The following is a 22,250-nucleotide window of genomic DNA, read 5'->3' on the forward strand; positions in this document are numbered from 1 at the left end:
TCGCGAGGGAATTTCTAAGAGCAACTTTTATACACTGCCCTAGAGAATCGAAAAAGGTGGCATATGAACTAGCTAGGCAAGCTACCAGGATTGTGGGTTCCTGAGTAGATGATCCTCCCTCCTTCTACTGCCCAAGCTTGTCAAAGGATCCGATTTGTCAAAAAAATACTCACCATGCAGAACAACAACTCTTTGCCTCAAAAAACAGTAGCAACATCTTTTACTCTTGGGATCAAGAATATGATCAACAAGAAAATAATCAAAGAACACAGTACACATTTACACTACCTGCTCGCCACTATTTACAATTTCATCAACTTGGACACAAAAATAAGCACACGCTCACTCACACGAATGCCCCGGCGCCATTGCTACGCTCCTCTGTCCCTTGTCTGTCTCGGCGACCCACGACTCTCCTTCCGCGCCACCAAGCTCGCGTACCGGCGCCTGTCAACTCTCTGTAGCGCGTTGTCTGCGTACAAGGACGTTTTCTTCTTGACCGTCGCCCCACGGCCGCCGTCTTTCTCCCTGGAACCCTCCGCCCTTTCGTTGACAACCTCCAACGGCACCGTGTAGACGAACGCCCCCACAGGGACGTCCGCGCGCATGTCCAGGAGTGGCTCGAGTGCCTCGACGACTTCAAGCATTGTGGGGCGGGACCTGGGCACGCTGTGCAGACAGTTGTGGGCGACCATGGCGGATATCTCCGCCGCCTTCTCCGAGTAGCTCCCCTCCAGGCTCGGGTCCATGATCCGGTGCAGCCTGTCCGGGCGGCGCAAGTAGGGCCGCGCCCAGTCCACGAGGTTCTGCTCCCTCTCACGTCGCTGCGGGTCTAGGGAGCGGCGGCCAGTGAGCATCTCAAGAAGGACGACTCCATAGCTGTACACGTCGCTCCTGGCCGAGAGGTGGCCCGTGCTGATGTACTCTGGCGCCGCGTAGCCATTGGTGCCCATGATGGTGCTCGGCCAGATGCACGACTCTCCCACCATGGGGCCTTCCTTGGCCAGCCCAAAGTCCGACAACTTCGCTGTGTAGTCCTACAATACGTACAATACAGTTAGATCACATCGACGACTAGATTAGGTTGCAGCAATACACTGTTTTTTTAAGAAATACCAGTGGCGCTTTGTTGAATAGAAAAGGGACACATACAATATATTTCAAAATAGTCATTAATTTGGGAGGGCCATAGTCCCAAATTAAAAACTCTTTCCAGATATAAACATTCTTCGCTACTTGATTTTGCATTCTTCAGACAATGCGGAAAAAGGACATCCTTCATCATGCGAGCCTTCACAGAGCACTCCGCCATGAATCCATGGTTGCTGAATAAGAGCTCTCCAAACTTAAATTACACACAATTGCAGGCCTGGATTAACTCAAGCAAGTCTGATTCCATAATCGCCGGCGTACAACCTACTCCCTCTGTCCACAAATAAGTGGACATCTAGCCCTAAACTTTGTCCACAAAAGAGTGTACTTCTATATTCTCAATGCACTTTAATTGCTTCTCTCTCATCGCACGGAAATCAAACCCAATAATATTGAGCATATGTTCTCCTTGTTTTTTACAAGCACTTAGCTCATTGGAGGTGAACTAATTAAAGAGGGGAGATGCATCTTCCCAATGCATTTTGTATTTCACTTCATAATGTATCTTGAAAACCCCGCACGTACACTTATTTGTGGACGGAGGGAGTAGTTAGTTAAGAAATCCTAAGCCCCTCGCAAGAGCTAGGGCTTCAACACCTCAGAACGTGCTCTAAAGGGCGTGCCATCCCCAGAATTGCTTCACATCGATGCTTATGTAACACGACACCCATAGCGCTAGAGCCATCAACATAAAATGATGCATCTATATTTCAGCTATATGAACTAGGGATTTGTTTGGACCATGCAATTTATCTTTGCATTATGTTGAACCACACAAGAAATCGCGGTCAATGCGTTGATGGCAAATGCCGAGCTTGTAGGGGATGAAATACGGGCACCTTTGAGAACCAACCTGAGGTTAGATGGTTAGGAGGGTGGTTGTACTCCTAGGTCACCAGAGTTTAAACCTAGGTTTGACATTTGTGTGTCTCACTAAGGCGAAATATTCATTCAGTGGGAGGCGATGTTTCCGTCAACAACGAGACATTTGTGGTGACTTCATCAATTTCAAGATCCAATCCGCCGGCTCAGTTTTCCGAAAGTGCTCATAGGGGTAGGGTGTGCGTGTGTGTGTTCATAAGGATGGGTGTATGCGTGTGTATATGAGCGTCTGCGTTTGTACTCTGTTTATCAAAAAAATATGGGCACCTTTCACCATCTCTCCCCTTTGCCACCATACATACCTGCAACCACCTGCAATTGACTCTTGCAAATAGGGAGTCTTTCCCTACTGTATTTGTGTCAAAAAAAAATTGACTCTTACAACCACAATTGATCCAGAACCGGAGATTTCTTGTTTGGACTGCAAAGCATATATTCTAATACAACAGATCCTGAATAATCGACCGCCAAAGCTTGTTCAATAATATTCAATCGTTTCAATAACCATGAAGAATTATTGAACGGGGTGATTAGCGCTTAAGCGAGGTAGCTCCTTCCAGACCTCACACACCCGTGCGTAGGTAAATAAAAGATATATTTTGTGTTCAAAAAATCTGGTGCCGGCATGTGCACATGTTAAGCATATGATGGGCATGCACAAGATCCAGCAGCTGCCGCCACCACCATCCATTGTCGGAGGCCATGGTGGAGGAGCCACCACCGCACATCCAGGGACGCCGCCCTAGACGCAGAGCACGCCGAAGCCAGAGGACTCTGCCCCAGCCGCCATCGCCGGTCGCCGCCTCCAACAACCCCCGGGGCACTTAGGCGCCGGGGCCCGCCGCCACCGTGGCCAGCGCCGACGGTAGCGGCGGAGGGAGAGAAACGGAGGGAGGGCGGCGGAAGGAGGGAGATCGGCCCCCTGGAGGCGCCCTGGGGAGCGCCACGGGAGGGGTTTTCACGGGAGGTGTTTTCACCCCGTTGTAGCTTGATTTTCTTCTCGTGTGTTGTTAACTAAAGCGTCGATACTAAATTGTTCTTCTTCTTTTGATGTTTTTTAGTTGTTAACTACCTCTCCGTCCGCGAATAAGTGTACCATTTAGCTTCTATCCTAAGTCAAACTTTGTTGAATTTGACCCACGCCCTAGAAGAATATAGCAACACTTACCACACTAGATAATTATCAATAGATCAATCTTAAAGTGTAGTTTCATAATATATAATTTAATATCACATGCATTGCATACTTATGTCTATAAAGTTCATCAAATTTGAATTTTTTGACTTCAGATTAAGTTTAAACGTGCGCTTATTTGCACGAACGGAGGCCGTAAAATACTAGAGGGCCAAGCAAGGTGTTGATGATACAGCTGATTTAGACATGCGTGTCTGCGTCCAAGAGTTGTAGATTGTAGCTGTCGGTGCTAATATAGCCTGGTGTCAACCAATTTTGTATCCTCAAGTGTATGTTTCCTATCTCTTACCATGACATGGACATCCTTGTCTGACTCAGCGCGAGGCATAGACAACAATTTTACCTGAAAAGGCTGCCGGTTCTGTGTTGCATTTGGCAGTTTTAAATTTGTAGTGGCTTGTTGGCCGGGATTACGAAGACTTGGTCCGGGACTTGGCCTTGTTTTCGAGACATACCGGAGTTGGGATTAGGGAGCCTGTTCAAAAAATAAAAAAGAGTTGGTATAGGGAGCAAGTTACTGACCGCTTCGAGCAGGATGTTTGAGGCCTTGAAGTCCCGATAGATCACCGGCGTCTTGGCCTCGTGCAGGAAGGCCAGCCCCTTGGCCGCTCCCACCGCGATCTTCAGCCTCGTCGCCCACGGCAAGGTCGCCCCCAGCAAATCTGCACGCAACAGAAATCATCTGACATTAATTACTAGTACTCGATCGATGGGATCACCCGAATTAATGAAAGAATGGTTACTCTTGAAGAGGTGGTCCTCTAGGCTGCCCCTGGCCATGAACTCGTAGACGAGCATCCTATGACGATCCTGGCAGCAGTACCCGAGGAGCTTGACGAGGTGCGGGTGGCTGAGCTGCATGCCGAGGTAGAGCACCTCCGCCAGCCACTGCCGGTGCCCGTCCGGCCCCTCGACCTCCAGGTACTTGACGGCCACGTGCTGCGGCTCGATCCCGGGAACGATGCTGTCGTCGAGGAACCCCTTGTAGACTGGCCCGAACCCTCCCTCTCCGACGAAGTTGCTCCGGGAGAAGTTGCGGGTGGCGAGCCGGAGCTCGGCGAGCGTGAAGGCGTGCATGCCGGACGATGCCAGGGTGCGGGACAGGTCGTCCAGGGGGAGAGTGCGGAGACGCGCCGTGGAGCTCTGCACCCGCCGCATCGACCTCTTCTCTGTCCTCCTCGACGGGTTTTTGGCCGTGGTGGTGGTTGTCGTCTCGTCGTGGTCTCCCACCGCCGCTGGGTCGGCGCCGTGCGGGGCGAAGCACCTCAACAGAAACGCCTTCATCCTACGTGGTAGCCCCTTCATCGCGCTGGTTGGATCGGAATGGATGATGGGGTTGACATGACGGAGGCGTGGAGGCCTGGAGGGTATATATGACGACGATGCCCCGAGATGGTGGTGAGCTTTTCAGTTGCGTGGTTGGAGAAAAGGTGAACGCGACTCGCTCAAACCAAGCGGGAGTGTTAGAAATAGTGTGTAACTGAATATGTTAAGATATACACAATATTTCCTATTCTATACCGATTTATTGTAAATCCTTTCTTGTGCCATACTCTTCCAGACTTCCTCCAATATATAAACATAGTGATTCCTTGTAATCCTTTCTTGTACCCTACTCTTCCTCAAATATATGAACACATGCTACCTTCACTTCTAAAAGAAAAAGTCGTATTCATTGGAATGGGGATATGAAACTACACTTCAAGGTGTGTTTGCACTGTACTGATGACACCTTACTTTTCTTGGAAAATGATACTAAGGTAGCAAAATATTTGAAACGAGTGTTGACTTGTTTTGAACAAATTTCTGGTATGAAAATTAACTATCATAAAAATGACCTGATTCCAATCAACTTAGATACCGAGGGATGTACTCCTTTTGTAGATATCTTTGGATGTGTATTGGGTTCCTTTCCAATCAAATATTTAGGTGTGCCTTTACATCATGATAAATTGAAAAGAGAGGACTTGCAACCTCTAGTAGATGCTTTGCTTGGTAGAATGAGAGGGTGGAGAGGTAAACTGATGTCTTCTGCAGCAAAAGGAGGATTAGTAAAGTTTGTGCTAGCTAGTATTCCTATTTACTTCCTCTCCTTTTTCAAATTCCCTAAATATGGGTCTTGAAACTGAAAAATACCCACTTAGCTAATTGTATGTGGAATAATGAAGAGGGTAATCATAAAATCCACTTAGCAAATTGGCCCTCTGTGTGGAGTTTGGTGGCATGGGTATACCTCATTTACAAGATTTAAATTTTAATCTATTAGGCCCTTGGATTAAAAGGTGTATATTCAAGGGGAAGGTACTATTTGGAAAAATATAATTGATAACAAGTATAATACTAGCTAGGGATCCTAATATACTCTGCTGCCATGACACACAACCTTCTAATTTTTGGGAAGGGGATATGTGGGCAGCAAAAGATGTTAAATTTGGTTATAAATGGAAAATTGAAAATGTTAGAAGTGTTAAGTTTTGGGAGGGCATTTGGTTTGGCAATATCAATTAAGCCACTCGGTTTTGAGATATTTATTTTGTGTCCAATCAACAGTCTAAAACTATAGCTGAGCTATGGGATGGGACAACTCGTAGATATAATTTTAGGAGAACCTTTTTCTGGTGAGATGATGTCCCAGTGGCATATAGCTTTTGGTCATTGCCAATACTATTACTTTTCTGAGGATGATGATTCGCTTTTGTGGTCCTATGAAACTAATGGTGTTTATTCTTTTAAATCTATATATGTTTTATTCAATTTTAGGGGTGTGACACCTATTTTCCTACATATTGTTTGGGATCTCAAAATTCCCCCTAGAGTGCAAGTCTATTTATGGCTTTTCTTTTCGAATAAGGTCATGACTAGAGATAACCTTAGGAGGAGAGGGATTCCAAATCCACTGGAATATAATTTCTGTAGATATTTTGAATTTGTCTTTCATCTGCTTTTTGAGTGTGTAGTAGCTAGGAGTGTGTGGGAGCTGATGGATAGAATTTTTAAAATCCAAGTTAAGAATTTTGAAGATGTTGCTACTAGGTTGCTTTGCAATAAACGTTTCTTACAATTTAATTTCATTTTCTATGTTGTTCTTTGGGAAATATGGAATTATGGAAATAGAATAGTTTTTAATAGTGGAACTTGGATTGATATTAAATAGTTAAGGAGGTTGGTTCTAGCTTATCTGAGAAATTTGAAAGTTTCCTTCAAGGGTCAGTCCTGGAGGGAGGTGGATCAGTTTCAGACCTGATACTAGCACTCCTAAAAAAAACCTAGGATAGCCATCGAGCTGAGGTGTACCACCTTCATATGGATTTTTTCCTGGGCTCCTGCTTCAAAACTAGCCCATGGGGGGAGAGCCCACCTAGCTTATCTGATGGATCACCCCGAGGAAGATGTTGTGATCCATGTGGTTTCGGAATAGCTACTGGTTCTTCCCAGTCTTGCAAAAATTAATGTTTGAAGTAGCAGTAGTGTCTAGTGTAGATCTTTGTTTTAGGTCTACTGGCTTTTGAAGCTTTTCAGGTGGAAAGTTGTTGCCAGTTGCTGCTAAAATATGGTGGTTGTAAAGCCCTGCTTAGTTTCTCATTCTTAAACTTCGTTTTGAGACCTGTTGTTCGAACACTGGGTTTCATTTATATGAAACAGTACGGTGAAGGTGTCCCCGTGTGAATCTAAAAAAAAACATTAGGAAGAGCAGGACCAGAAGACCTATCAACTATGATGAAAGAAAATAAAAAGGAAACACTAGGAAGTCTATGATGACAAATAAATATATAAACGAAAAAAAACAAGAACGTAGGAGCCAAGCTTCATGGAGGAAATAATGGCCCGGCTGTCTGAACAGAAGAGAAAACGTAGTCGTCAAGTTTATATAGCAAAGAAAGATATAAAAGAACAAGAAAAAAGGGTGCTCTGTTCGTACGGTCGAAGCTCTCCGCCTCCTTTGTCTCCTAGCTTGTCCCCTCTCTTGCCAACAACGCTTCTCCATAGCCATGGAGAAACCCAAAGATCAAAGTGAAGAAAAGAAAGGTACGCGCTCGATTTCACATACCCATATACCCTGCCGTGTAGTTCTTAGTCTGTCGTCGTCTAATCACGGCGCATCGTAGACTGGCTTCAAATTTATGGCGCCGTAGCCATAAATTCCCCTTACAGATCATGAGAGCATCTCCAGCGGCGGCCTTTAAATAGGACCCGATAGAGGCGCCGGCACTGTTGTATAGAGGTATCGGCAGAGCATCCTCTATTTGAGGATGTTGTTTTCACACCAGCACTCCCCATACGGCAGCCCCAATAAAAATTCAAACTTAAAATGATATTTTTAAAACGATATTCATACGAATATTGACTAGTTTTGTACAAAAGTTACTTGAATTTAAACCAAAAACTAAAAAAAGCTAGCGGCGGCGTGCGCCGAAGGCGCTGAAGTCGAGGTTGTTGTTGTCGTCGTCGTCTTCGCTGGATCGGACGTCTCAAAGGACCAGTCGTCGTCCTCCTCCTTTGGTGCCGGCGGCTCGGAAGGTCCGGCGAGGTTGACGAAGTGGTGGCGAGCCTGACCCCGTCGTACGACGGGCCGGAGCCAAAGACGTGCGCCTCACCCCGTCGTGGATGACGACGCCACCCGAAGGAGGCGCGTGCGCAGCCGAGCGTGTGCGGTCGCCGGCTACTGACGATCCGGTGCGCGAGCTCCCGGATATCGTCGTCCTTGCCGGCGCCCTTTGTAGAGGCGGAGCCACCGGCGCCATGCACTCCGCCCGCAGGAAGTACAGTGGGATGCACGGCGGGTCGCCGCGGGCACGCGTTGGGGGTAGGCGTTCGGCCAGCCGGCTGCGCAAGCTCGATGGCGCGCTCCTCTTCGAGGCGCCGCGGCCACGCCGGGCTGTTTAGCGTGTTCGACGGTGGCACGACGAAGCCAGCGTTGGAGATGTGCCACCCGTGCGGTAGCTTGTACTATACTGACACGAGGATGCGCTGCCACTACAGTACATGTGCCTCGTCGTACGTCCGTTGCAGCGAGCGGAGCACGCCGCCGCCGCTGTTGCCGGCCTCGTCGTTGTGTGCCATCGCGTTGGTGGGGTGCATGGGAGAGGTGGGTGTTTGCTACGTCTGCGACAATGACGTTGGCGGCGGCTAGGGTTGAAAGACGGGGAAGAAGAGAGGTGCGCGCCGGTGGGGTTTTAAGGGAGGCGATGTACACGCATTGAAGGCGCGTGGGGAAGGTGGGTGGACAGCGCGTGGCCAGTCGCCGCTTCGGTTTCCGTGGAGGCCCTTAACGCCGACGACCAACCTCCGTCGCGTCCTCTCACTGTTAAGGCGGTTCCACCCGCGAAAACCGACCTGCCGCGAGGCGCCGGCACGCCCGATTTGCGCCCTTTGCAAAGGGCCGGCACGGGGTTACCGGTGTTTCTATGGGTTCGAAAAAGCCAGCGCTTTTTGAAACGTACCGATACGAGCCCATTTTCGATACGGATTACCAAAATGCTACCGGGCATCCGGTGGAGATGGTCTGAGTGATCGATGTTGCATGCGTGTATACTGGTTTTGCTATAGTGCCTTGCGTTGGCGCAGGCCCGACCTTGACAATACCATCCGCCGTGTGCTTTGCTCTCTGATCAATTTCTCCTCTTGTGCAAAGCTTACTCGTATACCTTCCGTTTCGAAACACGTGTCATATTTATTAGATATAAATGTATTTACGTATTAAAATATGTTTAGATATATTATATTTAGATGAAACTACAACACTTATTTTATAACAGATGTGGTATATTCCAAGCTGACTAGCTATGGCTTAAGCCATGAGCAGCACACAATATAATGCTTAATGTCCAAGCACAACCAATTTTTCCACGTGATCCCTTTTCTAAATCTGTTCCGTGTGCCAAATGATTTCCATGAGAATTGCCAAGATGTAAGCACTTGTTTCTTTTAATACTTTCCGGTTACTTTTTGTTTGTTCAACTTTCAGTATTTTTGTAAAGTTCATCATTTGATATTTTTATTTGTTGCAACTATGCAGCTTCACATTTGTGTTGGTGCTTGCACTTCCATGTATTTACTGTGTTTTTTTTTGTAGTTGTTGATCCGCCACAGTTTACGAGTTTTATTCGCAAAATTTACAATTTACTAATACAACAAAAGTTTTTTTTTAGTACAATTGAAGATAGTAACACCATTGCCTAATCAAACAGGCTTCCTTTGGGCCGAATGTTGGAAAATGATCCCTAGCTCATTGGTACACATTTAAAGACTGAAGTAATATACTCAAAAACTTTTGAATTTCAAAAACACGGGTTTTTTTTCTTGAAAAATAATAAACAAAACAACCTCCCTAGCCCATTGGGCTCCCCTAATACGCGGGCCACGGCCCGGACTCCCATTCGCGGGTGCAGCCGGCCCAGCCCAGTAGCCGTCTCCCCGAAGGAGCCATCCACCTCCACTCCTCTCTTCTCCGGCTCAGGCTTCCTTATCCCCCGATGCCATTGCCGCCGCGCCTCTGAGACCCACCTCGCCGACGGCCGGCTGCGGTGGTGCGCGGGCCCTACAAAACCAGAGCATGGACGCCGCCTCCTGCTGCCGCGTAAGCCTCCGCCTCCACATCCTCCTCCCTCGGTTCCCGAACCTTCTAGCCCTCACGAGCCTTCCCCCTCCGCAGGTCTTCTCGACGCAGAGGTGCCGCTTCCCGCTGCGCAGGCTGGCGGCCGCGGCGGGGCCGCGGCGGCCGTTCTGCACCGAGCCGGCCGACCCCTTCGCCGCGTCCTCGGCTTCCAAGCGCCGGTCCCGGGGCCCCGTCATGGCCGCCAAGAAGGCCGCGCAGGGTGAGCCGTCCGTCCGTCCCTCGCGGTTGTTCTGCTGGTGCGCTTGCCATTGGGGTTGGGTTAAGACTTCAGAGAGGAGGGGTTTCGCTTTGGTCGGGGAATCGATTCAACGTCTGTTTCGGTGTGGCAATGCAGTCGTAAGGACATGACAGCAGTAGAATTAGGCTGATTGGGTGCACTTCTCCTGAGCTTTGGATCAAGTGTTGAGCGGTTTAAAGAAAGTTTACCAGTGCTCGTGGTTGTAACTGAAGCTGTGTTCACTTGATGAATGCGTGTAACTTGAGCTTGATAACCTGGCTGGGTTAAGCTTGGTAGATGCTGCAGTAGCTACTGATGCTTAATGGTGCACGTAGTCCGATCTGACCTCTTTCAAACTGAAAATCTCTTGATGATATGACTAGTTTGATGCGCAGGGTGAGCCGTCCGTCCCTCGCGGTTGTTCTGTCGGTGCGCTTGCCATTGGTGCGGTTCAGGGTGGAGGGGTTTTTGTTGGGGGATCGATGCCCGCCTGTTTCGGTGTTGCAATGCGGTGCTAGGTGACGCGGCAGGACTAGGAGTAGGCGAATTGGGTGCAGTTTTCGTGAGCTTTCGATCAAGTGTAGAGGGGTTTGAAGAAGATTTACCAACTGACGCTGTGTTCACCTGCTGAATGTGTGTAACTTGAGCTTATTTCTGGTTGGGTTTAGCTTGGTAGATGCTACAGTAGCTTCAAACCTTCGCGACTCTGGCATACTTCTCTGATTTGACATACGTGGTTCTTATTCGTATTCATGCTGGGTCATTTCATTGTGATTAGGCCATCATTTATATACTTTTTATCTACTCTGTCTAGTAGGGCTCTAGGTCTTCACCACAATTTGTCCCCATGTTCTCTCTTTGTCTGTATTAGACTTCCATCATTGTAGCTTTCTGCATCAGGTGTTGCGGTAACAACGCAAGCTTGATTTTCATTTTATGAATAATAAGGAGCTTATTTTAGATGTTGGATGGTGGAACAATGCTCATATCATGGTGCTTATGCATGTGAGGATGCAAACCTGTATACCCAGAATTTGGGAATTTCATGGATAGGAATATTTCTGCTATTCTCAAAAGTTAGAAACTCAATATAACTGAATCCAGTCATGGTGACATGAGTAACTTTCATTGAGCCCAACGAAATAAAACATCTCATTGGTAGCAGGTGTTTTAACCGAGCTACTGATGCTTAATTGTACATGTAGTTCGATCTGGCCTGTTTCAAAGTGAAAAGCTCTTGATGATGTGACTAGTTTGATCTGGAACGTTTGAAAGTTGTAATAAGCAGTTAGTTGATATTTGACTGGCTGAGTCTCAGTTTAGTGATTGGTCCTGCTTGCGGTGTTAGAACACATAGGTGCTTAAAATTTATAGCTTGTTTGTTCTTGCTAGGTGCCAAAAAAGAAGATGGGAAATACAAGCACACAGTCGATCTCCCGAAGACGGCTTTTAGTTTGAGAGCAAACTCTGTTACGCGTGAGCCGGAGCTCCAGAAGTTGTGGGAGGAGAACCAGGTGCTGAAGAGGGTGTCCGAAAGGAATACTGGGGTGAGCATATATCTTCAAGCAAAGCTATAAATAGAAGCGGAACTATTCATCTGACCTTGTTGGTTTTCTTGGTTGTTTTCTTAGGCTACATTTACTCTCCACGATGGTCCGCCATACGCTAATGGTGATCTTCATATGGGCCATGCGCTGAATAAAGTCCTCAAGGATATTATAAATCGCTACAAGGTATCAGCTACCCATAAATTTCATCTGGCTATAGGTACATGTTTATTTGCAAACCGTTAATATATCTCTTTCTGGCAAAGCAATTGGCATGGCTTCTAATTTTGTCCCAGTGCAATTCCTGAGCTACCCCCTGTGTTTGATGCATGTGCCATTATCTTCAAATGTAGAGTGTGCATATTCAGCTTGCTGTTGACAGTTAAAATGGCTGAACTTATGTAAATGCAGTTGTTGATGCTAAATAGGCTGGCTCATATTCAACCAAGACTAATAGCAATCAGTTGTGCATGAGATATGAGATTCTAGATGATGAAAAAGTTTCTTGTATACAATCTTATGATATGCTGGCTACCTAATTGTAGTATGTTGTGTACGGCATGATGATGGTTTTTATAAGATCTTATTATGCTGTTCTGGCAACACTTGTCTGTTGAAATGTTTTCAACTCATTTCTTCAATGTTAAATGATGTACATATTGATTTGGCGCTACCCCTTCCATTTCTGGTGGTGGTATAGCCTAAATTTATCAGTGTTCAAATATGAATGGAAACATGGAGCAAATGAAACAATAATTTGCCATTTATTCGGTGTTTTGATCTTTATTTTTTCACGCAGCTGCTTCAGAATCACAAGGTTTCATTTATTCCTGGGTGGGATTGCCATGGCCTTCCAATAGAATTAAAAGGCAAGTTCATCTTTGAAGTTGTCGTCTTCAAATGTTTATCTGATTGTGGTTGTGATAATTTGATTGCTATGGGTGGGTTTGCTTGGAACATGTCAGCCTGCATGTGTTACACAAACCAAGTAACTGTTGACCATTTACTGCAGTTCTGAAATCAATGGACAAGGAAACATTGAGTGCTCTAACACCTATAAAATTAAGGCAAAAGGCTGCAAAATTTGCTAAAGCGACCGTTAATGCACAAATGAACTCTTTCAAGGTAATCTCTTGTTTTTCTAACATTTTAGTGGCAACTTGGTCTGGTTAGCGAGTCAGCTGCCCTTATTTTAGTTTTCTGGTATTTCATGGTGTGTTTGCTGTTTTCTAAGACAAGGCAGAATCATTTAATGCCTGTCACATGTTCTTCTGGATATGGAAGCCTTCAAAACTTTTAGCTTTTACTTCCTTACTTGTATATTAACCAATGACACTGTGCTTGCAGCGAATCGGTATATGGGCAGATTGGGACAACCCTTACCTAACTCTGTCGCCAGAATATGAAGCTGCTCAGGTTTTCACTCTGACACCTGCTTCTACTCTTTATGTTCAAAAGAATGGAATCGCATCCCACCTTTGCATATATTCACATGAGTGCGAACTTAAAAGTATGTGACTTGATCGTGATTGTCAACATCTCTACCCTTGCTCGGAAATTAGAGAAGTTATTTTTTTTCTGTTATTTTTTACGTGTTCACCATGTCAGCATAAACACAACATGCTGGTGTAACTATTTTTTTTTATCTATGTTACCATAGTTAACACGATATTGTCTTTTCATCCTTATCAGGAGCCCTTACGTAAATTTTACCATGCCATTAACAAACTTTTTGATCTTTTGTTTCGACATGCTAGTTAGAAGTGTTTGGTCAAATGGTTATGAGAGGATATATCTATAGAGGACGAAAGCCGGTGCACTGGAGTCCGTCATCACGTACAGCTTTAGCAGAAGCTGAGTTGGAGGTATGCTTAGTCTTTCTACCTGATTCTATTGGTTTATTATCAGAAGTTTTGTTGCACAATAATTGCTAGGCCAGTGTCAGAAATCAACTTTGGCTCCTAGGTGTATATGACCCCATTGTTTGAAAATCATATTCGAAATATCAATAGATTCTGCAAAGCAAAATCGGACATACGCCCACACGTTTTATATCCTTACACAAAGTTTCGTAGAGAAAGAACATTTTTGTGGCTTGTGTAAAAAGACAATTCACGAGACATTTGTTTTTGTCATTTTTACACAGGCCACAAAAAATGTTCCTTCCCCCTGCAACTTTTGTGTGCGAATATAAGATGCCTGGATGTACACGCATAATTTTTTTTGGCATTTTGAGAAGTATTTGTTAGGCATTTTTCATAATAGGTTCATATACCAGCCAAAATACCACTTCCGGCCAGTGTTGAATATGTAAATAAATAATTGACAGTGCGGATTGTTGAATATGCAGATAAACAATTGCTAATTCTGATTTTTTTTCAAAGTGAACTTAAATTCTGATTTTTTATTTGTTTTGTTTTCTCTTCGTGAATGTGCTTGTTGTTGTTTCCTAGATTATATCCATTTAATTATATCCCTACAGTGCTGCATGTCAACTCCTGTAAATTATCGTCCAGATGTCATTTCATGTTGATATTAATGCCTATGTTACTAGCTAACCGTAGTTTGGTTTGCACAACTTAGTACATAACGGGTAGTCTTCCAGTAAACCTATGTGTTAGTGGCTACTGTGCTGCAAGTTTAATTTATATGGTCATTATGGTAGACCTATTTGTGGATACTCTGAGAATCCTAGAAATTTTTGTTTGTATTTTAAGTTTTCATGGAACTTTTGGGCATTCAGCCCTTTATATTATTCCCGTGTTATTGATTTCTATGTAGCTAACCATAGTTTGGTTTGCACAACTTATGACATAATGGGCAGTCTTCCAGTAAACTTATGAGTTAGTGGCTACTGTGTTGCAAGTTTAACTTATATTGTCACTATGGTAGACCTATTTGTGGATAATCTGAGAATCCTAGAATTTTTTGTTTGTATTTTAAGTTTCCATGGAACTTTTGGGCATTCAGCTCTCTATATTATTACCGTGTTATTGATTTCTATGTTGATTTTCTTCCTTACGTATGCTCGTTTTATCCTTTCCAGTATTCGGAAAATCATGTTTCCAAAAGCATATATGCAGCATTCAAGATTACAAGTCCATCTAAATCTGGATTGCTAGATGAATTTCTTCCCAATATTTGCCTAGCAATATGGACCACTACTCCATGGACAATTCCTGCTAATGCTGGTGAGGTGATGCCTTGTTTGCTTTAATATAATGGAAGCACCCAGTGAGTCGCTCTTGAGCTAGGATATCATGAGGCCACCTTTAACTGTTTCAAAGTTTTCGAATGGTGGGAGAGGGATGACAGTAGAGTATTTTTCTGATTTCAAGCTGTATGTCTTTAAGGAAATCAACTAATGGAAACTATTTTGCTGTTTAGCTCATACAACCTGTATGAAATGCCACTGGCTCATAGAATCAGGAAACAGTGTTTGATAATTAGTAATCAGGATAAGAATATTAAGGCTAGTAAATAACATAGCTTGAACATGACAAACTACAACACATTGACTGCTTTCGATAAAAAGTACCCATTTATAGTTGGCATGACAATATTTTTAAGCATTGGTATATGATGGAGCAATGGAAAATTAAATTTCGCAGCTACTGTGGAATATGACTATATTGCAGTGTTTTCTCTCTTATTCTTCTGTGGTTGTTGCACGAATTTGCTTGAAACCTTCCTTAACTTTCAGATTTGTACTAACTTGCTTGAAAACCTATTCTTGTATCAGCTGTTGCTGTGAATCCTGAGCTTAGTTATGCAGTAATTGAGGTTCAGTCTGTACTGGAAAGTGAGTCAGCATCTGGAGGAAAACAACGTAAACTTGGGAGTATTTTGAGCTCTGGGAACGAGAAGCCATTTATTATTGTGGCTTCTGATCTCGTCTCAGTTCTAGAGTCCAAGTGGGGTGTGAAGCTCGCAATCCGGAAATCATTTCCTGGTTCAGTCTTGGAACACTGCAGGTATCTATTTTGCCTTTATAATTTCAGTATGGTTTTCTTGAGTTTATTTCATGCTATATTTGATGCTTTCAGATACATCCATCCTGTGAATGGCAACGAATGTTCCGTTGTTATTGGAGGAGATTACATAACAACTGAATCTGGAACTGGCCTTGTTCACACTGCCCCTGGACATGGCCAGGAAGACTACATAACAGGTTTGAAATATGGGCTTCCTATCGTTTCTCCGGTGGATGATGAGGGGAACTTCACTGAGGAAGCTGGACAATTTAATGGTTTATCTGTCCTGGGAGCTGGTAATGCTGCGGTTGTGAAGTATCTGGACGAAAACGTTTCACTTATTTTAGAAGAGCCATACAGTGAGTAACTTAGCAATAACATACACAGTTTTTGGTATAAAATCTATGTGAATATCAAGAACACTTAGAAGTTTGTCTACCCATTGTGGTCTTTGGATGTCAGAACACAAGTACCCTTATGATTGGAGATCGAAAGAACCAACTATATTTCGAGCAACCGAACAGTGGTTTGCTTCCGTGGATGGTTTTCGTGATGCTGCACTGGATGCAATCAAACGTGTAACTTGGGTTCCTTCTCAGGTATTTAGCTGCTTTATTTCTGGACTTTTATTAGAAATCAGAAACTATTTATTTTCCTTTGGTTTATTGTCTCACTGAACCTCTCTGTTTGAGCTGTTAATCTGCTTAGTACTGAAAAAGCTTAGGGCTTGGCAACAGTGCCTGGCATGCTTTCTCAGTGCATATTTTTCATCTGCACTACTACGCTGGTAGAAGAGCTTGAAGTTCTGTGCATATTTCTTACTTGTCTTGATTGTTGTTTCCTTAGGAAACTGATTTCTTTCCATATTTGGATCCATACAATATTGTTGCCATTTAAGCAATATTTTACATGCAAGCATGCATTCACATAATCATACTGTTTCTTAATTTTCTTGAGTTGGTATTGCGTGTTATCTAACAAGTAAACCTTGTTTCTTGCCTGTTGTTTACTCAGGGTGAAAACAGGATTGTTAACATGATTTCCGGCCGTTCTGACTGGTGTATTTCACGGCAGAGAACATGGGGAGTTCCCATTCCCGTCTTTTATCATGTAGACACACAAGAGCCTCTAATAAATAAAGAAACGATTGAACATATCAAGGGTATGCAAATGTTTATGATTTCTTGCACTTCGTAGGTTCCCTCCGTATTTGAAACACCAGCATGCTCATGCAATCGGTGACCTAAATGTCTTGTTTCAAGGTGTCCCTGAACATTTTTTTTAGATTATACTCCTACATTTTTGTTTTCTGCTGCAACATATGAACTGAATTACATGCCATCTTTAACAGTATTTTCATCTAAATACGGTTACTACATCCGTAGCAAGTCGCTTAGAAATTTTCAGACCCATCTCTATGATTCATTATGTGATCATCTATGACATGAAGCTTCGAACCATCGGTACCTGTAACTTTATGAATTAATATAAAAATGGCTTATGCTTGCCAGTCTTTCTCAGGCATTTAGTTCCTTTTCGATCTCTTTTCTTTTTATGGAAAAAAATGTCTTCACTTCTCCTTCGGTTTAGAGTCACATGAATTTCTGCCAATAAATATAGGTTCATTGTTATGCAGATATAGTGTCGAAAAAAGGCAGTGATGCCTGGTGGTATATGACAACTGAGGAACTTCTTCCAGATGAATATCGTGACAAAGCATCTGAGTATCGCAAGGGAACTGATACAATGGATGTTTGGTTCGACTCTGGTAGGATTCTGTCTTTCACTGTTACGCTTGTAACATTTTTTTTATGGAAAGCTGCATCAGTGATGGTTTTCACCGTACATATCAATGTTCTGCATAGATCCGTATGTTTGTGGGTGTGTGTGTGTGTGTGTGTGTGTGTGTGTGTGTGTGTGTGTGTCTGTGCGCGCACATGCTACACTACTTACCTCTCAATGAGTGCATATTGTAATAATGTTCAGTACTAAGATTGAGCTTTGTTTGGAACATTTTTAATCTATAGTTCTCTCATCTAATCTAGTGACTTTGACTTTTTTTGACATCTGCATCTTCTCTTGATTCAGGATCCTCGTGGGCTGCTGTTTCAGCAAAAAGAGATGGCCTTAATTTCCCTGCAGATGTATACCTTGAAGGTTCAGACCAACATCGTGGATGGTTTCAGAGTTCATTGTTAACCAGCATTGCTTCTACAGGTAATTATAAGTAATACTCGTTACAGTTCTCTTGGGTGTAATATCTCTAGAAACACCTTTTGTTTGCTATTTTACTTTTCCTAGAAAAACAAAATTTATTCCATGTGTTCTGAGTACTTGATTTTTCTGTACCCAATCACGCGTGGAGTAATCACAAACTACATAATATGACACATTTCGAAGAACATATATTTCTTTTGTATGATAGAAGTTATTCCGTGATGCCAAGTGCCCACAGCTTGATTCGTGGTGTTGTGGCCGCTTAGAGCTTCGAAGGTGATAGGGGTGTGACACAGGAGGACGAGATCGTTCTCTGCATCTAGGTGCCGTTGCCGGCGACTAGATCTGATAGCAGGAGATAGGGATCAAGAGAAATCAGAGGGATCGGGGAGAGCACATAGAAGATATGGTGTTTGTTATTGCTTGCCCTAAAACATACGGGATACACATCCTCTTATAGGAGGACTAGCCGCCAGGTAACCTGGTGGACCAAACTGACTCCAAGATCTGTAGTACACAAGTAGGACTCTTTTGACTCTCACGTTACCCTATTTTCCCTAATGCAGTAATTGAACTGGACTCTAATTATGGAAACTGCTATACTACTAACGCCACAACACGTGGACACTTTGTTCATTCCACACGATACCTTTTAAGGCATTTTTATTTTTTACTTTCTGACAATTCTATCATGTTTATGCAAAAATAACATGTTTTTTTTGTGATATGCAATTATATTTTATTGTTTGATTTCTCATGAGAACTCTGTTATCTGAAAACACTTGTGCCTTTTCCCACCATCCTTTTGGCATCTGAAATTCCATTGACTGACATTATTGGTTATATATTTTTGATTTTCCATTAAAAAAACAGGAAAGGCTCCATATTCCAGTGTTATAACCCATGGGTTTGTGTTGGATAAAAATGGTTTCAAAATGAGCAAATCTGTTGGTAACGTAGTGGACCCAGAGAAAGTGATTGTTGGTGGAAAAAATTCTAAGGTATGTCCCTAGAAAAGAAAATTCTGCCACTTTCTAGTTTTGAGGAGTGAAATATCTCTCCACCCTTGTGCAGGAAGAACCTGGTTATGGAGCAGATGTTCTCCGTTTATGGGTTTCTAGTGTTGATTACACTGGAGATGTGCTGATTGGTCAGGAGATCTTACGCCAGATGTCTGACATGTATAGAAAACTACGAGGCACAATGCGGTTTCTGGTTTCAAATCTCCATGATTGGGAAGTAAGTTCAGTTGGCCGAGCATATGTTTTAGTTTTATTTCTGATAAGAGGGATATCCCAGCGAGCAACAAATTTTGTTACATATTTTAATTTAGTAATTCAAACCCATATTAATCATGTTAAACTTCTTCAGGCTATATATTTTATCCTTCTTTCCCCATTACAAAACTTTCAACTAATCTTTGTTAAGGGAATGTAATGCTCGGAGTTGAGGATTGTTTTAGCATGATATGCTGCAATGTTATATATGACCCCCTAGTTGAATTCCAAGTTCTGTTAATATTTCTTTTCTCCATTTTATTTTTCTTATTTATTGTTGCAACATTCATTTCAGTGCACACTTATCTAATCTTATATTCTTATGTGCTTCCTCTCATTAGCCGGAGAATTCTGTGTCCTACAGTGATCTGCCGAAAATTGACCAGTACGCACTTTTCCAATTGGAAAATGTTGTGGCCTCCATGAAGGATAATTATGATAATTACCAATTCTATAAAATATACCAGGTGGGTAACATTTTTGCTTAGTTGCAGTATTTTTGCATGGTTTTCTTTGCTGTTTCCTGTTCCTCCCTTTTTTTCCCACTGCACGTGTTCATGTGTGTGTCTGAACTGTGGTTAGAAATCTAGTTTGGTGTATTCAGGTCATATTTCCGACAACACACAAAGCATGCTTGGAGAATTTGGTTGAGGGATTAGCAGTTAATTAGAGTTGGATGCTTAAAGTAATAACTAACGGAGTTTTTTTCCTGGAAGTGTAATGATCTTGTTCAGTTACTCCTGCATTCCCATTCTGGAGCTTGGTTGATTTATTTGTCAATTTTAGATCACATGCATACATAATGGTTATGTAATGTGGCGTCATATGCTCAAAATAGTCCACTTTAGATATTTTCCAGTGCTTAGATTGTTGATATCTGTTTCTTTCTGTTTCAGACCCTTCAAAGATTTGCAATTGTTGGTTTGTCCAATTTCTACTTCGATGTTGCAAAAGACCGACTTTATGTTGGGTATGACATTCATCTAATGTTTATTTCCATTTTGCAAGTTAGTTTATAGTTTGTTTTAGTTAATCCAGCTGGTGTCGTTTGTTAATGCAACATCACAGTGTTCATGATATAGTACCACTTTTCATCTTATCAGTGGCAGAGTTAGCTACACAAGGAAAAGCTGTCAGACAGTGCTTGCTGCACATCTACTCTATCTTGTTAGGGCCATTGCCCCGATTATGCCACACTTAGCTGAAGATGTCTGGCAGAACTTACCCTTTGAACACACCTTGGAAGATGGATCTGTTGCCAAGTTTGTTTTTGATCTAAAATGGCCAGATAAAAATGAAGAATGGCGTTCAGTTGAAAAGGATGATGTTGATTTTCTGAGTGTTATCCTGGAGGTACACAACACTTCTGCATCACTTTAAGGCATTCATTCATGTAGCAATAGTTGTTTTTTTGCCATGGTATATGAGCTGCAGGTAGGGAAGCAAGAGCCAAGAGGCAGGTGGTAGCCTGCTTGTCCTGCAAAACTTGCAATTAGAATTCTATTCACAAAATTAACACTAATGAGTACTGGAGTGTATGATATGTGGTACCACTTGCATCCCTAGTTGTAGCTTATAACTTCACAAATTTATTCCTAGAGGCCAACCACCCCCCTTTTTTTTTTGCCGAACTCTGCCTCCAACTTGGAACATTCAAATTCAACAACTGATCAGTAGAAGAAACAACTTATAATGTGTAATAGGAACATTTTTGTTAAATTAGTTAATTGCTAGGTAGACCATTGCAGATCTTTCTTGATATTATTGTGACTATCTTAATATATTTTGGTGGTGCACTAGACTTCATATCTTTGGGACTGGTTTCGAAAATTTGTACTGAGATTTGCATTTGCTTGTTAACCAGTTGAGATCAGAGGTGAACAAGATTTTGGAGACCGCTCGAACAGGAAAGCTGATTGGGGCTAGTTTAGACGCCAAGGTTTATCTCCATGCTGAAAATGCTGATACGGTATCCAAGCTGAAGGAGCTAGCTTCTGCAACCAATGATGCAGATGCTCTTCATCGCCTATTCATCACATCTCAGGTAGAGCCATTTTCTATTCAAAATGAGAGGCCCTCTTTCTGTATGCATTATTGTTTTGACATATCATCCTTTTCCTTCTTTCTGCAGGTGGAGATTCTCCCATCTCTGAGTGAAGAAACTACATCAGGTGTATCCTACACCGGAAAGTTCAGTGACCCGCGCACTGGGGATATATGGATTGGGGTGACTCGTGCGGATGGTGCGAAATGTGAGCGCTGTTGGGTTTACGCCCAGGATGTTGGATCATTCGTTGACCATCCTTCGCTATGCTCTCGGTGCCACGGTGTCATTGATCTGCAACCGGAACCATCTCGTGAAGCCGCCGCCGTCGTTTGAAGAGTGGCGATCTGGAGTAGTATTCATTGAGTTTTTTTATGTTCCACGGAGAAAGCTCTGATTTTTATACTGAACAAAATAGAAGAGAGATTCTAGGGGTATATTTGTTTTGAGCCCCAATTTTTTTAGCATGTACAAACAAGCTACACCATTACGCTTAAACTTTTTGACCTTCCTGTAAGGCTGTAACTATATTGAAGAACACATAACTATACAGGTGAAACAGTTTTTGCACATAAACTCTGGCATTTGTTTGTGAAACAATTGAATTTTGCACATGAACTCTGGCATTTCGTTGTGAAAGTTTTGACGTTGCTGCTATATTAGCCGATACCACAGGAAATTCGGTGGAGTTTGGTTGGGGGGAATGGGAATTTAAGGGGTGTGGGTCTGCTAGTCCGTTGATTGGTTAGTGGGTATGGCAGTTTGGGAGGGAAGAGGAAGGGGAATTGCGTGGTATAAATCGGCGCGCGAAACCACGCTGCCGTTGCGCTGTAAACCGATGGCGCGTGCATGACCGAGTTTTTCCCTGCCGGATGCTCCATTTTGCAGCGCGCGTTGTCGCGCAAAAAAAGCACCTCCGTCGGACGCTCTACTTTGCAGCGCGCGGCGCATCGCGAACGGCTAGTTCGACCGTTTCATTTCAAAATAAATCAAACAAAATATAAAAATTTAATTGAAAATATGAAATATATTAAAAGTTCAAGAATACATTGCGACATAGTGGACGAAAATACTAAATTTGGCTAGTCCTACTCCGAATCCCAGTCGAAGTCCGAGGAGTGGGTGCTCG

The 22,250-nt window shown here is 43.2% G+C and overlaps 2 protein-coding genes across 2 annotated transcripts; one reads left to right on the top strand and one right to left on the bottom strand.

Moving 5' to 3' along the window:
* Nucleotides 1–371: 371 nt before the first annotated feature.
* On the bottom strand, nucleotides 372–4,513 carry LOC124693290 (serine/threonine-protein kinase RIPK-like). The gene is made up of 3 exons (XM_047226765.1): nucleotides 3,973–4,513; nucleotides 3,752–3,891; nucleotides 372–1,037 (listed from the first exon to the last, which is right to left on the bottom strand). The coding sequence occupies exons 1-3, from the start codon at nucleotides 4,511–4,513 to the stop codon at nucleotides 372–374; spliced, it is 1,347 nt and encodes a 448-aa protein (XP_047082721.1).
* Nucleotides 4,514–9,767: 5,254 nt separating this feature from the next.
* On the top strand, nucleotides 9,768–21,718 carry LOC124693289 (isoleucine--tRNA ligase, chloroplastic/mitochondrial). The gene is made up of 22 exons (XM_047226764.1): nucleotides 9,768–9,806; nucleotides 9,882–10,044; nucleotides 11,455–11,609; nucleotides 11,694–11,795; nucleotides 12,409–12,478; nucleotides 12,622–12,734; nucleotides 12,957–13,025; nucleotides 13,367–13,474; nucleotides 14,656–14,800; nucleotides 15,352–15,583; nucleotides 15,656–15,942; nucleotides 16,046–16,182; nucleotides 16,598–16,745; nucleotides 17,220–17,351; nucleotides 17,672–17,800; nucleotides 18,674–18,801; nucleotides 18,875–19,039; nucleotides 19,419–19,544; nucleotides 19,974–20,047; nucleotides 20,181–20,430; nucleotides 20,942–21,121; nucleotides 21,209–21,718. The coding sequence occupies exons 1-22, from the start codon at nucleotides 9,783–9,785 to the stop codon at nucleotides 21,455–21,457; spliced, it is 3,186 nt and encodes a 1,061-aa protein (XP_047082720.1). The 5' UTR covers nucleotides 9,768–9,782; the 3' UTR covers nucleotides 21,458–21,718.
* Nucleotides 21,719–22,250: the final 532 nt, after the last annotated feature.

Source organism: Lolium rigidum, chromosome 2 (assembly GCF_022539505.1).
Source record: "Lolium rigidum isolate FL_2022 chromosome 2, APGP_CSIRO_Lrig_0.1, whole genome shotgun sequence".
NCBI lineage: Eukaryota > Viridiplantae > Streptophyta > Magnoliopsida > Poales > Poaceae > Lolium > Lolium rigidum.

Bases quoted from the DNA above. Each gene is read 5' to 3' on its own strand.
- LOC124693290 (XM_047226765.1), bottom strand. From the start codon at position 4,513: ATGAAGGCGTTTCTGTTGAGGTGCTTCGCCCCGCACGGCGCCGACCCA. The intron at 3,892-3,972 runs GTAACCATTCTT...TGTTGCGTGCAG, and splicing joins AGAGGACCACCTCTTCAAGA to ATTTGCTGGGGGCGACCTTG. The intron at 1,038-3,751 runs GTCAGTAACTTG...TACGTATTGTAG, and splicing joins CAAACATCCTGCTCGAAGCG to GACTACACAGCGAAGTTGTC.
- LOC124693289 (XM_047226764.1), top strand. From the start codon at position 9,783: ATGGACGCCGCCTCCTGCTGCCGC. The intron at 10,045-11,454 runs GTGAGCCGTCCG...TGTTCTTGCTAG, and splicing joins CGCCAAGAAGGCCGCGCAGG to GTGCCAAAAAAGAAGATGGG. The intron at 16,183-16,597 runs GTATTTAGCTGC...TTGTTTACTCAG, and splicing joins TAACTTGGGTTCCTTCTCAG to GGTGAAAACAGGATTGTTAA.